The sequence below is a fragment of the Bos grunniens genome, chromosome 27, assembly GCF_055505025.1.
Source record: "Bos grunniens cultivar Pamir isolate PY7600 chromosome 27, Bosgru_T2T1.0, whole genome shotgun sequence".
NCBI lineage: Eukaryota > Metazoa > Chordata > Mammalia > Artiodactyla > Bovidae > Bos > Bos grunniens.
Window position 1 is genome coordinate 1797864 of NC_141191.1, and position 16710 is coordinate 1814573.

Consider the following 16710-nt stretch of genomic DNA (forward strand, 5'->3'; position numbering starts at 1 on the left):
CAGTTATGGATGGAAAGATGGGTCCACCGTTGACACACAGCCTGCGGCTCTGGTGCGAGTGCTCGCTGCACTTCTTCCTGGGTTGGGAAGGTGCGGACAGTGAGCTTGGTGGGCGGCGATGCCTGTGTTACAGGAGAGAATGTGCCAGAGCTGCTCACGTGGCTCCTGCACAGCATCTCCAATAGCAGGAGAGGACTGTGTGTTTGTTAATCAAGGTTGTTGAGTGCAGTTTGGGGAAGCCTTGTGGAACTCTCTTCCTTGTGATTCTGGGACTTCCAGGGAGGCTTCTGCTCGTCACCTTATTAGTGCTGTGTGTCCAGTTCTCAGAGCCTCACGTGTGTGGGCAGGAAGGTGAGCCATCATGGGCCCTGCGAGTTTGGAAGGGGATCTCAGGTCCCTGCGGGCCTTGCATGTTCACAGGAGCTCCCATTCTCAGCTTTGCCCCTGGAGTCGTGACTGTCAGACATGCTCAGAGTGATGGTCCTCAGATAGCACTGCCCTGTCTGTGTCTCAGTGACAAAGAACAGGTGAATGTATTAGAACCCGCTCATTGTACAGGAGACAGGGATCAAGACCATCCCCATGGAAAAGAAATGCAAAAAAGCAAAATGGCTGTCTGGGGAGGCCTTACAAATAGCTGTGAAAAGAAGAGAAGCGAAAAGCAAAGGAGAAAAGGAAAGATATATGCATCTGAATGCAGAGTTCCCAAGAATAGCAAGGAGAGATAAGAAAGCCTTCCTCAGCGATCAATGCAAAGAAATAGAGGAAAACAACAGAATGGGAAAGACTAGAGATCTCCTCAAGAAAATTAGAGATACCAAGGGAGCATTTCATGCAAAGATGGGCTCGATAAAGGACAGAAATGGTATGGACCTAACAGAAGCAGAAGATATTAAGAAGAGGTGGCAAGAATACACTGTACAAAAAAGATCTTCACGACCAAGATAATTGTGATGGTGTGGTCACTCACCTAGAGCCAGACCTCCTGGAATGTGAAGTCAAGTGGGCCTTAGAAAGCATCACTACGAACAAAGCTAGTGGAGGTGATGGAATTCTAGATGAGCTATTTCAAATCTTGGAAGATGATGCTGTGAAAGGGCTGCACTCAATATGCCACCAAATTTGGAAAACTCAGCAGTGGCCACAGGATTGGAAAAGGTCAGTTTTCATTCCAGTCCCAAAGAAAAGTGAAAGTGAAGTCCCTTAGTCGTGTCCGACTCTTTGCGACCCCATGGTCTGTAGCCTACCAGACTCCCCCTTCCATGGGATTCTCCAGGCAAGTGTACTGAAGTGGGTTGCCATTTCCTTCTCCAGGGGATCTTCCTGACCCAGGGATCGAACCCAGGTCTCCTGCATTCCAGGCAGACGCTTTAAACTCTGATCCACCAGGGAAGCCAATCCCCAAAAAAGGCAATGCCAAAGAATGCGCAAACTATGGCATAATTGCACTCATCTCACACGCTAGTAAAGTAATGCTCAAAATTGTCCAAGCCAGGCTTAAGCAATATGTCAACTGTGAACTTCTGGATGTTCATACTGGTTTCAGAAAAGGCAGAGGGACCAGAGATCAAATTGCCAACATCTGCTGGATCATGGAAAAAGCAAGAGAGTTCCTGAAAGCTATTTCTGCTTTATTGACTATGCCAAAGCCTTTGACTGTGTGGATCACAACAAACTGTGGAAAATTCAAGAGATGGGAATACCAGACCACCTGACCTGCGTCTTGAGAAACCTGTATGCAGGTCAGGAAGCAACAGTTAGAAATGTACATGGAACAACAGACTGATTCCAAATTGGAAAAGGAGTATGTCAAGGCTGTATATTGTCACCCTGCTTATTTAACTTCTATGCAGAGTATATCATGAGAAACGCTGGGCTGGAAGAAGCACAAGCTGGAATCAAGATTGCCAGGAGAAATATCAATAACGTCAGATATGCAGATGACACCACCCTTCTATCTTCCTCCCAAATTCTCACTCCTTCTGAGCAGTTGCTGAGCTCCAGGGAGGCTGTTTCTGTGATCAGTGACAGGGCCATTTTGGCCTGCTGAGGAGGTGTCTGGATTAGAGCTGCTCGTCACCAGCTGCCTTCATCTTATTTTTTACATCTTCTTTAACTCGCTCCTTCTCTACTGATCATCTCTGAAACACAATCCAGACCCAAAGTCAGGCTGGTCTGGTTTATAGGAGGGTAGTCTTGTGTCCATGGTCTTGAACTCCCAAAGCACCTGGAATTTCTAAGGTTGCAGAGGTGTCTGTACTGTGAGTTTAAGCTGAAGTTTCCAGGGTCCTAGGTACCGCTGTGGGCTAATCTTTTCTTGTTTGTTTGGATGGGAGCCAATCTGGGAATCTTACCAACATTTATATTCATGTGTCTGTGGGAAACTGCAGATTTCATCCTGCTCTGTTAGTTCCTGCTGGGTTTTCCCAGCTAGGTCTTCCATTTTGAAGAAGAATGCTGTCTGTTGCTGATTTCCCTTGCATATGATCTTTGCCGAGAGTGTTTGTAAACCCCTTGGAAAACCAGGGATAAGGTATTGTCTTAGAACAGAAGATACCAGATGGCATTTTGCTGGAACAGAGTGGTACCTTAGTCCATAGTTACAAGTTCCAGATACTCAGTTCACAGTGGGTCACGGATTCTCCAGGACCTTTGGAATCCAGTCGTTGAAGCAGGATTGAAGGGCTCCTGTGAGGGTGTTGGGGCTGGCTCTCTCTCTAGCTCTGACCCTGCTCCATATTGCCGTGGTCTTGCCAGAGCCTTCTCCATGGGCAGCCTGTGGCCTGCAGCCTTCCCTCATCACATGCAGCCACTCCAGGAAAACTGTGACTGTCCTTTGGTCAATGAATAGCAGGCACATCCTGACCAGTTGCTGTGCTCAGGGGTGGACTGACTGACTGAGCAGGTCTGGTTGTGCCCACCCTGAGCATGGCAGAGTCCTTTGTGATTGAGGGGGTCCCCAAAGGAGGATGAAGACAAGACCCAGGCAGAGGACTTCCTGCTCTGTAGACAGAGACGACACACTTGTAACTTCTTCCCAAGAAGCTGTTTCTAACTCCTTGGTTGTTTACTCTGTCTGGTACATGCTGCAATGTTAGAGGCACTTCTTTGCAGAGAGGTCATGATTGATCAAACAGCTCTGCTTTCTGTACCTGCCATTAAGTGAGACAGCAAAGCGTTCCTGTTCAATAACGGTTTTATGCTCACCATTCTTCTTGTTAAAGAGGGTCTATAAATTAGATAGCAATACATAAATGAAAATTATCCTCTCTATGAGATGACCCGGACACACAGAGCAAGACCAGGAGGAATGACAGCCTCCAATACCGAGTAGCTGTGACTGTGACTTGGGGTCATCTGAATTCTGGTGTCCCGAGGGCAGAGGGTCTCACTGTGGTCATAACAGGCACAGGCCTGAGTCCTGCATCTCCTGCTTGGGCAGAGAACCTTAGTCATTCTTGACTCAGAGAAATTTCAGCAGCTTCTGCAAATGTTGGATTCTTCATACGCTTTGGGGGCTTTTATTTCCTTTTTGAGAGGCTTTGCTTTCTGTGGGTTTGCCCAGTGGGCTAGTAGCACGAAGCATTTGTGTTCTGAAAGCATTCATGAACCTAAGCTCTCCTCTGGTCTGGTGTCAGGGGAGACACTCTCAGCTTTACGCTCGTGCTTGCGCTCTGCCCTCCCGTCTCTGCCTCTCGCTCTTGTTTTATGCTCCTCCAAGCCTGAGGAGTGGGTAGCACCCGCAACTGGTTTATCTGTTTCCTGAACGACCTCTGGTTGCTTTTACCCTGTAACCAAAATGCAGTTTTTCTTTCCCTTTTTTACTGTTACCTGTTTTCCTTTTGATCTTGATGCTGCTTTTGAAACAAGGGGACAGTGGCTAAAAGGACTTTAAGGAGGGACCAGGGGATGAGTGAAGAGCTGAGGGGGAGACCTGTGGGATGGGGTGCACTGGGTCTGTTGTCACCCAGGTGCAGAGTGGATTGGGGGCTTCCCAGGGCCCAGGGCACCAGGAGGTCCCTGCTCCTGACATCTCCTGAGTCAGGGTCCTGTGGGTGTAGTGTTTCCTGCCCCTGTCTCAACTTCTCCTGTTTGATCGTGGGTGTGGTTCCTGCCCTTGTTTGTTGTGAAGGTCAGAGAAGGTTACAGGCTTTCAGTGTTGCTCTGCTGTCTCCACCTCTGGCTTTTTAATTCCTCCAATATCACTTATTCTTGCAATGCTTGGTAAGTTAATATGGTTCAAAGAGTATTTTGTTCTGAAATGCTTTAATTTCTTTTGTATTAATTAAAATATGAAGCAAATGTATAGAAAAGTGTCTGGTGCACACATTACAGATCTTGTGCTAATAGCAGCGTAGTGATTGTAAAGCAATCGCAAATACGGAGCCACAAGTGCCTGGTGTGCAGATAATTGGATCGCACACTTAGTGCTTTGCCACCTATCGTTTTTGAAGCACGTTCTGTAAGTGAATCTTCGTTACACTGTAAGTTGTTTTTCTATAGTCCTCATTTATGACATATGCCACATCATGATTTCCTGTATCTTTTGTTTATTAAGCATATTTATTACTATTTTCAACATGATGTGAAGTGAAGTCGCTCAGTCGTGTCCGACTCTTTGCGACCCCATGGACTATAGCCTACCAGGTTCCTCCGCCCATGGGATTCTCCAGGCAAGAGTACTAGAGTGGGTTGCCATTTCCTTCTCTAGGGGATCTTCCTGACATCAATTCTAAGAAGTTTAAATTGAGTTTTATTGGCCAGTTTTTTATTCCTGATTTTTAAAAACTGGGGACAGAGGCTAAAGAATATTTCCCTGAGTTGTGGATCAGCCTCCAGTGTTACTGTGCGGCTGGTTGTCTCTCTGAGGCTGATTGTCTCATTTCTAGAGTTTCTGTTACTGAGGGATGCGAGTTTAGATGCAGCAGCAGAACTCGCTAAGACAAGCTTGTTAGTAGTGGATCCGGAGGTTGCTGTGGGGCTGGAGCTCCTGCTGCAGAGCCCGTAGGAAAGAAAGGGCTGCTCAGGGCAGGTGAACGTGAAGCCGTCAGCTTCAGGATGGCAGGACACAAGACCTGGGGTCCCCACTGGCTCTGTCTTGTCTGCTTTCTGTCTGAGAACACAGCCCTGCTGGAGTGTCCACAGCATTACCACCACCTAGTCCCACGGCCGTGCAGCCCAGGCCCCGGGGAGGAGGCCGCTTGCTTGTCTCTGGCCTGGCTCTGACGGTGTGCAGGGAGCTGCCTAGCCTTTGGGGCTGGAGGATGGGTTTCTGAGAAAGAGGCTTCCTGTCTCCTGTGAGGCAGCTTTCAGAAGTTTCACTCTGTCCCTGGAAGTGAGCACGATGTCTCTGGAGGACCAGGCAGCCCTGCTGCCTCCCTGGAGTGTGACCGATCAGCTGGAGATGAGGCTTTGACCGTGGGACACCAGGCAGAGAGGTGGAAAGGAGCCAGTGCTGGGTGCACAGAGCTGCAGAATCATCCTGGCCCTGAGGTTGGGACTGTGCACCCGCGCCCAAGGGGACCTTCACTGTTACACAAACACAAGGTGATAGACACGAAGTGAGCTTCACAGAGGACATGGGGAGTGGAGCCCCAGACTTCTGCCAGAGTGTGTAGTGTCTGGAACTGTAGGCTGTGCATCCACTGCATGTGAGCCGTGGCAGAGGCTGGGGAGAGGGAGTGTCGAGGGGCTGTGGGTCTGAAGGCCAAGCCTCAGCCCCCGAGCACGACTCAGTGCAGAGGGCAGTGATGCTCGTCCCGGGCGTGTAGGTCAGTAACGGAGGTGGGGACCGTCTGCCCTGATGGACGCACAGTAGTCTGTCGGCTTTCTTCCCAGGGAGGAAGGAGACAGCAGAGGGTAACCGAGTTGGTGGGAGGAAGAATTAGGTGCAGGAGAGATGAGGAAAACCAGTTTGTGACAAAAAAAATGTAGTGGAATTGGAGAAGGCAGTTTAGAACCCGATTTGCTGGTAATGAGATGCCTATGACATTTCAATTAAATCTATAATTATAGAGTAATATGTTATAAATGAATAGATAGAAACAGATGGAATTAAACCAACTCTATGCCCTTGCACTTGATGCTAAAGAGATTCCATCAAAGTGGTGATAAAGATGGGGATAAGAGATTATTTGTCAGATGCCATGCAAGACCTAAACTTCTAAACTGGGCTGAGAAATCAGATTGAAGTCGTACCACTCAGCTTTGGAGTACATGAACAACTGAATCTATGACACAGTTCTGATTGCACTAACAAGTGTGTGCTTCCCTGGCGGCTCAGTGGTAACGAATCCACCTGCCAGTGCAGGAGACCTGGGTTCAGTCGCTGGGTCAGGAAGATTCCCTTGGAGAAGGGAATGGCAACCCACTCCAGTATTCTTGCCTGGAGAATTCCATGGACAGAGGAGCCTGGCAGGCTACAGTCCATGAGGTTGCAAAGAATTGGACACAATTGAGCAACTAACACTAACTTACATTCTTAAAACTTTATTAGATGATCTCATTCTCTCAGCATGGGAGCTCACTGTTAAATGAGCACTTCTGATGTGATGCCCAGAGGAAAAATATGAAATTCTGATTGGAATTTATAATATGTATACTGGATCTTTTTCACCTCAATGTGATATTTGGAAGAATACACCTCTGGGAACAAGCTCTGCTTCCTCACCTTGTCTGTGGATACGAGGAAGGTGGTTGGTTAATTGAGGTTTTTGGAAAATGGGGAAGATGCCAACTTTGGCTGCAGGGATTCAGTGAAGATTGGCCGATCCCTGTGTGTCTTATCAGGGATGAGATAAAAGAAGGAGAACGCGTGTGTCATCTCTTGTGTTCCACTGTGCTTTGCCATGACCTCTTCTTAGCTATCATAGAAGATGCCCTTAATTTAATACTATTTTGAATCAAGATTGTCTTGGAACTTCCCTAGAAGTCCAGTGGTTAGGACTCTGCACTTGCATTGCAGGGACGAGAGTTCAGTCCCTGGTTGGAGAACTAAGATCCCACAATCCACGTGACTTGGCCAAAAAAGGAAAAAAAAAAAAAATGACCTTTTAACCAACTAAATAAAGTTTTAAATTTATACATTTTTCTTATCTTGTTAAAGGATCAAGAGCACAAAGACATATGATCTGCTATTCCTATCATCACATATGTATCTTGGTGGTTTATGTCCTTTTTACAAGGCAAAAAAGGAACTGAGGTATTTTTGGATGGTCAGTTGAAATTATTTGGATACCATAAATTAGGTAAAGAGTAACTGGTGTAATGTTTACACTTATGTGCATATGATGTAATTAAGCAAATGTTATTTTGTGATTTGGAAAGTAGACTCCTATAATTTCATCTGTTTCATTCTTAGGGAAAATATATAAAATATAAACATGAACCATGCTCCGCTTTCCATTCTTGAAGTGTGCAAGAGTTCTTAAAACATTCTTTTCAGCACTAAAGAATAAAAATGGAAAATTTTTACGTTGAAATTATACAGTGTAATTTAAAGGAGGTTTAGGGCATAAAAAGCTTACTGACGCTGCTGGTTGGACCCTCCTCTGGTGCCTGCTCTGCAACCTGAACCTGTTCCCTCTGGAACTCCAGACCCAGAGCCAGAGTTGGGGGGACACTCTGGCATGGGGACACTCTGCCCCCCAGCTCTGAGCACTCAGAAGATCCAGGGCTCTGAGGATCCTTCCCACACCCAACAAGGTATCTGCACTCTTCTGGCCAACCCATCCCAGGATGCCTCTTGTCCTTCTTGGGGGGTGCCTACTTATCCACCTTCTGGAGCTCAGAAGCTAGACTTGGGGTGTTTGGAGTGTGAAGGATGAGGGAGCAGGTGGTTAAAAAAAAGGCCATTTGAAGGCAGTCATCACTTGAAAGACAAAGGACATTGAATTATGAACGGTGACCTCTTGTTAAAATCAATCTAGAGGAGGAACCAGAAGAGAACTTAGAAAAAACTCTGGTACATCTTTGAAGGGAGATTTCACATTTCATCTGTAAAGTAAAGCATATGCCATGAAAAAGGAAGAATTTCAGAATAGTTTTGTTTCCCCTTAGAATCAGTAGAGGCAGTGAAAAGTTACGTGGATGGAACTACTATGACTTAAGTAGTTACTGGCTCAGGGCCATGGCACACAGGCTGAATACATGCCTTTGGCCCCAGGGCCCATGCTTGTTTTTGTTATTTGTTGAGGTTTAAGATGTTTCTGTCAATGTTCTGAGGCGTTTACATGGATAATAAGGGCTTAGTCTATAACCACCTCAAGGGTAAGTCCTGTTATTATCTCCAGTTTACTGATAAGCAAACAAGTGCACAGAGGATGTGTTACTAGTAAAGAATGAATCCTAGGTTCAGACCTCTGCTTCAGATCTTGGGTTTTTAACGAATATGCCATGTGGGACACCTATAAAATAAGGATACATAGTTATGTAAAAGCACCAATTAGAAATATTACAACGATAGCCCTTGAGATGAAAACTTGGTAGATAGTCACAGATCAAGCATAGCTGGAAAAAAATTAGTGCACTACAAGATCAAGCTGAAGAAATTTCCTAGAGTTAAGCACAAAAACAGAGAACATGAGAAAACACAGTTTTGCAGTTGCTGCTGCTAAGTCACTTCAGTCTTGTCCGACTCTGTGCGACCCCATAAAACAGCAGCCCACCAGGCTCCGCCGTCCCTGGGATTCTCCAGGCAAGAACACTGGAGTGGGTTACCATTTATTTCTGCAATGCATGAAAGTGAAAAATGAAAGTGAAGTCGCCTATTCGCGTCCGACTCTTCATGACCCCGTGGACTGCAGCCTACCAGGCTCCTCCACCCATGGGATTTTCCAGGCAAGAGTACTGGAGTGGGGTGCCATTGCCATCTCCCAGTTTTGCAGTAGACAGATCCGAAATGCAAAAATGCATCTAATAGAAAAGCTGAAGAAGGGAATTACAGGAAAAAAAGTGGTTAATCAATATTTCTGATCAAATGGCTGATACTTTTCCAAACTGATGAAAATTGTTTTCAGAGAGAAAAATTGAACCACCTGTGAGGTTGGAATAAAGGCAAACAAAACTTGTCTTTGTGAAACACCACAGACTCTGGGATCAAGACAGAATCTCAAGAGACGTGGTCAAGGAAATAGAAATTGCTTAAAGATTGACAGGATATGTCTCAACAGCAATAGCAGGTGTCTGCAGATGTCTGTTAAGTTTTTTGAATTCCACTTTCAGTATTAACAGTGAAATAAAGATGTTTTCAGGCATACAAGGACTTGGAAAGTTGACCATATAGAGACCATGTTGAGAGGAAAACAGGGGCATGTTTTTGAGAGTGAGGAAAAAAGAACCCAGAAAGATGCAAGCAAAAACACCAAAGACACATTTATGAGTATTGATTTTAGAGTAAGGGATACATTTTCTGTTTTATAAGCAGCCATATTTGGTATTCACATAACACCAGACACCAGGTGGTATCAGAGAATGTGTGTTCTGGAGGGGGAAGGTAACACTTGGAGGAAGGTGAGGGCATATGAAAGGTCTTTTGTTCAAGAGGATGTTAGAGGTACTGATTCATTGATAGTTTTGCTAGAAAAATATGTGTGTAATTACATGGATTAGAACTTTAAGGGAGAAATAAATATATAGGTACAAAAGAGTAGAGTGAAAATTCTATATATGGTAATAATGCAGGGAAAAAAGTACAAAGGAAAACATAACATGAACTATCAGAACAAAATAAGTCCCAGTTTGTCAGTAATCACAATAAATATGAATGGAAAAAACTCATATGGTGGCTTAGTGGTTAAGATTCTGGGCTTTCACTGCCATGGCTTGAGTTCAGTCCTGGTTGGGGAACCGAGATCCTGAAAGATTCATGGCATGGCCAAAGAGAAAAACCAGACTCTCAGATTAGATTAAATACAACACACAGTTCTGTGATGTGTACAAGAACATGCAAAAAGTGTACTGAGAATAGATATACTTGTGGCAAGATTAATAGAGAAAATAAGGAAATTCAAGAACATGAAGAGATAGGGATGAAAAAAGAACCATATGATAATTTGTAGGAAGTTTTGCAGAGAAGTTAGAAGATCAAGATGAAATGTTTGGTTTTCTTAGTGAATGTAAGTGTCATAGATTGACTCAATGAAAATTAGAAAATGTGACTGGAACAGTAACCATGGGAAAATTAGTTTTTCATAGATGTATTTTTATGAAGGGCTTCCCAAGTGGCACAGTGTTAAAGAATCTGCCTGCAGTGTAGGAGACAAAGGAGGCGTGGGTTCGATCCCTGGGTCGGGAAGATCCCCTGGAGAAGGAAATGGCAACCCACTCCAGTATTCTTGCTTGGGAAATCCAAAGGACAGAGGAGCCTGGAGGGCTACAGTCCATGGGGTTGCAAAGAGTCGAACACAACTTAGTGACTAAGCATACATACATGCACTTTTATAAAAGGCACTGACTCAATTTCAAAAGTAAATTCTACAAAACTTTTTGGAAATGATAATTCTATGTTATCTAAACTATTTCAAGAAAATGAGTATCACCCTTTTTAATGAATAATCCCATAATTTAGTAATGAATCAGAAAAGGGCTAACTTCAATTGAGACCAAATATAAATTTCATAAACACACTATAAGCACATTGAAATAACTGTTTATTAAATATGACCAGGCTTTGTTCCATAAATGTAAAATTATTTCAATAATAGAATCTCTGTTGTAGGAATGCATAAGATGAACATGTAAAAAGAGAAAAAATACAGTTATATCAGTAGATACTGAAAGACCTTGAAACAATACAGCAGCCATTTATGACAAATTCTAGGTGAAGGAGTGATGGGAGGGACCTTTCTCAATATGAATGAGAGTATGATTAGAAACCACAGCAAACATGGTTGTCCCAAGGAAATATTAAATATAGAACAAAGTTACATTGCCACAATGATTTCTTCTAGTCCATAGTCCCCAACTAGAAACTGGGGTTTCTGGTTAAGTTTATATGGGAAAATAAAATCAGTAAATATTAGAAATCAAGACTTAATTTCAGTGAAAAAGGGAAGATATTATACAAAATCTATTAGATCAGTAGGAACATTGATTATGTAGGGCATACAAAATTTGTATAAAAATCCTTGTACTGTATGTGATAAAATGATGTTTTTAACAACATTTTACCCATAGAACTTCTTTCAGAATTGAAGTTAATAAACAACAAAGTCCTATATTCAATATCCTATAGTAAACCAAAAATGGAAAGGAATATGAAAAAGATTTTTTAAAAAGCAGCATTAAAGAAATTTAAAGTCAATCCTCTTAAGCCCTGCTGTTGTTTTATCAACTAAGTTTAAGAAGTAGTCTAAATCCTTTTATCATTTCAACCACCTTCACAGCATCTTCACCAGGAGTAGATTCCATCTCAAGAAGCTGCCCTCTTTGCTCATCCTTAAGAAGCAACTCCTCATCCTTCAGGTTTCATCATGAGATGCAGCAGTTCAGTCCCATCTTCAGACTCCACTTCTGATTGTAGTTTTTCTGTTTCCACCACATCTGCAGTTCCTTACTCCACTGAGGTCTTGGAGCTCCACGAAGTCATCCATGAGGGTCGGAACCAACTTCTTCCAAACTCTTGTTGGTGTTGATATGTTTTCCCTTTCCCATGAACCATGACTGTTCTTAATGGCACTGAGAATCGTGAATTCTTTCCAGTAGGTTTTCAATGGACTTGATTTGATTGTCCAGGCCCATCAGAGGAATCAGGGTCTATGGTATACAGTTTTAGCCTTTAATGAAATGTGTTTCTTAAATAATAAGACTTGAAAGTAGTAATTCCTCCTTGATCCGTGGACTGTAGAATGGATATTGTGTCAACAGCCACGAAAACAACATTCATCTCATTGTCCCTCTCCATCAGAGTTCCTGGGTGGCCAGGGACATTGTCAGTGAGCGGAATAATTTGAAAGGACTATTTTTTTCTGAGCAGTAGGTCTTAATGCATTCATGCATGCTTAGTCACACAGTCGTGTCCAACTCTTTGCAATCCCATGGGCCGTAATCCACCAGGCTCCTCTGGCCATAGGATTCTCCAGACAAAAATACTGGAGTGGGTTGCCATTTCCTACTCCAGTAGGTCTCAATGGTGGGCTGCAAATATTCAGTAAACCAAGTTGTAAACAGATGTGCTGTCATTCAGGCTTTGCTGTTCCATTTACAGGGCACAGGAAGAGTAGATTTAGCATAATCCTAAGAGCCCTAGGATTTTTAGATGGTCAAGGGGCACTGGCTTCAACTTAGAGTCACCAGCTGCATTAGCTCCTAACAAGAGGGCCGGTCTGTCTTGTGAAGCACTGAACTCAGGCATTGACTTCTCCTTCTTGCTCTGAAGGTCCTAGATGGCATCTTCTTCCAATAGAAGGCTGTCTCATCTACACTGAAAATCTGTTGTTAGTGTAGCCACCTTCATTTATGATCTTAGCTAGGCTTTCCGGATCACACTGAAACTTCTACATCAGCACTTGCTGCTTCACTTTGCGCTTTTATGTCATGGGAACAGCTTCTTTCCTTAAACCTAACCTCCCTCTGGGAGCTTCCTTGTCTGTCTCAACCTTCATGGAGTTAAAGAGAGTCAGCGGCTTGCTCTGGATGAGGCTTTGGTTTGAGGGGATGTTGTGACTGGTTTGATCTTCTAACTAGATACTAAAACTTTCTCCACATCAGCAATAAGGCTCTTTTTCTTTCTTACCATTTGTGTGTTCACTGGAAGAGGACTTGTAATTTCCTTATAGAATTTTGCCTTCGCATTTTGGCCAAATGTTTGATACAGCAGCCTAACTTTGAGCCTCTGTCAGCTTTTGACCTGCCTTCCTCTCTAAACTTGGCCATTTTTTAGCTTTTGATTTAAAATGAGAGCTGTGCAACTCTTCCTTTCACTTGAATGCTTAGTGGACCTTGTAGAGTTATTAAGTGGTTTTGGTTCAGTATTGCTGCATCTTGGGTGACAGGGAGCTGAGGAGAGGGAGAGTTGGGGTGGCTGGTCAGTGAAGCAGTCAGAACACGCACATTTTACAGTCAAGTTCCTGTGTTATATACAGGGACAGTTCGTGCGTGGCCCCCATGCCCCCAATTACAATAGTAACATCAAAGGTCACCAGTCACAAATCACCATAACAAATACCATAATAATGAAAAAATGTGAAATATTGTTAGAATCATCAAAATGTGACACAGAGACACAGAGTGAGCAGATGCTGTTGGGAAAATGTTACCCACAGACTCACTTGGTGCAGTGTTGTCACAAGCCTTCAATTTCTAGAAAACACAGTGTTTGTGAAATTCAGTTAAGTACATTAACAGGAGGTCTGCCTAACTCTGGACTGAGATGGAGAACTCTTAACGATACAGTGAGTGAATACGAGAAGGACAGAATGTCAATTCTGGAAAGACAGGGCATTTTACCATTAAATAACTTGAAATTAAAATATACTGTGTAGATCAACAGTCATAAGTGTGTTAACCGGTTGCCACGAACCAAGGCTGGATTTCCAGTTTGTGTGTTGTAATCAGATTTGCGGAGCGTGTTTGCTGGAGTGAGAAGTGGCGCGTTGTCTCCCTGTTTTAGGTTGTGTTTCTGAAAGTCAGATGTGGCGTTAGTGGCATGTGCTCAGACTGACACTTAATCAGAGGTTTTGCTGACAAGACAGGATTTTCAGCAGACGGTATAATGCTCAGTTCTCCTGGATTTGTGGAAATAAACCTGATGCCTCTGCAGTGTTTTCGGGCCACGTGAAGTGCCTTGTGGGCCAGCGTTTGTGATCCTACGAGCTCAGCATGAAAAAGACACAGCACACTTTCATGTGATGTTATAAACAAGTCTCCTCAAAGATATGTGTCCCTCTTTCATCTGATTCATTTTGGGGAAAGAGTAAAGCCATGTATCAGTAAATGCAGTGAAGAAAGGAGCAGAGGTTTTATAATTTATCAAAGTGTATGAACTAGCACCTGTTTAAAATATGCAGTGCTCAGATTTATCTGGGGATAGCAATTTTTTTTTTCCTGGAAATAAAATGATCAGTTATTAATATTCCCCTGGGACTGTCCTTTTGTTTCTTGGAATCTGCCTGGTTCTTTGCAGAACCAGTCTAAGTTCAAAAATGTTGCTTTTGTCCTCAAGTTATATGAGGAATCATCACTCCTGATTTAAAGTATGACTTTATTATTTCTCTTTGGTTGAATATTTTGAAGTTGGAAAAGCTATTCATCATAACCTCAAACCCAGTTTGGGAATAGAAATACTTGCATAATGTCCACGTGCTGTGGGTGCCTGCAGGGTTCTCTGTTCCCTGGTTTTATTTAAAAATACCTGGTGTTATTTTTTATATACAGCATCTCTGCCTACTTAGTTCTTGCCATACTGCTCTTCTAGATGGATTTAATTATTGCTCAGTGTCATTTTTTTAATGTACTTTCCATATGTTTCTTTTTCCATGGGGAGGTTATTTACCCCCTTTTTTATCATGTTTTCCCCATTTCTATCCATTCCTCATCATAGGCCTTCCCACCATCTGAGGCCCGGCCGTAGCAGCCCAGGTTCCCAGCAGCTGCCCTCGATCGCCCGGCCTGCGCCGGCTCTGCCGCCATGGGGACCGCTCAGGTACTGTGTGTCCGTCTGTGCTCCGGCCGCGTAGGTGTCGGTGGGAGGTGCTGGGGTTGTGGTGCTGGAGGTGATCGGGGGATGGAGGTGATGCAGGGCATGCAGTGGATGGAAGTGAGGGGAGTAAGGACCCAGGGAGTGAGTGCAGGTGCTGTGACAGCCTCCCAGCTCCCAGTGGAGAATTTTCTGGCCCAGATGGAGGCGTGTCTGTAAGCGGCTCACAAATGCGGCACTTGTATGCTTGGTTGGGAAGCTGGGAGGGGCTGCTGGAGACCTAGGGGATGAGCATGAGATGAGGTCCGGGCTCTGGTCCTCACAGCATCACCTGTCACGTGAGCTGGGAGAGGGGGTCTGTGGACATACATGCAAGGGCTTCTCTGGGGGACTGAGTGACCTTCCCGGGCTTGTGAAGGGCTTTCATGTGCTTTTGGTGGTGGCTGTGCTGGTGGGGAGAGGGGCAGGAAGTCCCTCAGCTGATGATGAGCCAGATGCGAGGTCAGGGGCCTTCTGCCGTTGCTCTCTCCTAAAACCCCTGGGGCCCTGTGTGCTCAGGACACCCCAGGAGGGCTACACCTGCTCACTCGTCTCTGCTCACATTTGGAGGGTATTCGGGAGCAGAGTTCTGACCTTTGATCTTCCCTGATGCCAATAAATAAAATACTCAGTTGAAGCCTTTATAGAGAGTGACTTTTCACTTGATTTTTCAAGGCAAGATGCGGCAATTTATAGTATATCATTCTTTCCTGCAGGGGAGATTTAAGCTGTGAAATATGGTCAGATTTCTGGTGGGCCCTTGTCCCTGCCCCCTGATGACCTTCTCCCATCCCTTCTCTCCTGTCTTGGGTCTCACCTGGTGACACCCCACAAGTCTGCACCTTGTATGTAACACCTTCTTTTACCATTCCAATAGACGATGTTGATGTGGAGTGTCAGGCTCCATAGCCAGGACGCGGTTGCTTTTTGGTGGGAGTTTCATGTAAGAGCCTTGAGGAGACCAAGCCTCTTTATTCACTCTTTTTAAAAATCTACTTCCCCCTCTGGTTTAGCAAAGATGAGGCATGATGCCTCTTCAGTGCTCTCATCAACTCTTCCGTCAAATGCCCTGCAGCCCATGAGATACAACTGTATATTTTCCCCATAGATTGGGTAAGGTGCTTAACTGCAAAGATGAGAATTCACTCTGGCTCATGTGAACAGAAAACGACTTTATTAAAAGAGATGCTGGGCACGTCATGGGCCTCTAGATGGGCCTGGACAGACAGGATCTGCACAAGGCCACCAGGGGATGCTGAGGAGTCCACATAGGAGCCCCTTCTCGGGGTGTTCACCCCACCTTGGGGCAGGGCCTGGGCCCGGACGTGGGGTCCTGCCTGCGTCTCACTACGGGGAAGGCTGGAAAGCCCTTTTGTTGTTGTCTGTGCTCCTGTTGCCCTTGGAGAGGGGTCAGCCCCAGAAATGACAGTGTCAGTGGTGTACAAAGTGCTTCAGAAATGCGGGGCGCCCATGGTGCTGGGCCCCGGTCCTTACCCCCATGGCACCAGGCCCCAGTCCACTCTGGGGTCCCTCTGGTTGTCCCCACACAGCCATAGCACTCGGTGTTTTCAATGAACCATCCTGTATGAAATGGAAATACACTTACTTTTGTCCCCAACGGGGTCCCCTGGTCTCACTTGTCACACCATCTCACTCCTGGTCAACGGTCTGGGGACAGAGTTCAGCCTGACCCGCCTGCTGTCTGTGCCCTGTGTGATGACTGCAGCCAACACAGCCTTGCAGACATAGGTACAGGTTGCTCAGATTGTTTCAGTTTTCGTTATAAATATATATACGTGACAAGAAAAGCTGGGGGAAGGGATGATGGGCGCTCTGGTCTCTGGGGGGCTCCCATCCCCGCCTCCCCTGCTCCACGCCCCCTTGGTCCCAGGGCCAGCAGCTCTGCTCGCCTGAGACCCTGACCTTCTCGGCACCAATGAGTGATACTCTTCATCCTTCAGAGGCCTGAGTTTGGGTGGTTCTGCCCACATGGGTCCTTGCAGGTCCCAGGAGCTTTTCCAGTGGATGCAGGGGTG

At 45.0% G+C, this 16710-nt stretch overlaps 1 protein-coding gene across 2 annotated transcripts in view; it reads left to right on the top strand.

Annotated features, from left to right (window-relative positions):
* DLGAP2 (DLG associated protein 2) overlaps positions 1-16710 on the top strand; it is a 637838-nt gene that overhangs the window by 92139 nt on the left and 528989 nt on the right. For both annotated transcript variants that reach the window (XM_086379875.1, XM_086379876.1), the window contains one exon: positions 14540-14641. In XM_086379875.1, coding sequence (XP_086236001.1) covers positions 14627-14641 — 15 coding nt within the window. In that variant the 5' untranslated portion in view covers positions 14540-14626. The remainder of the gene's footprint in view (positions 1-14539; positions 14642-16710) is intronic.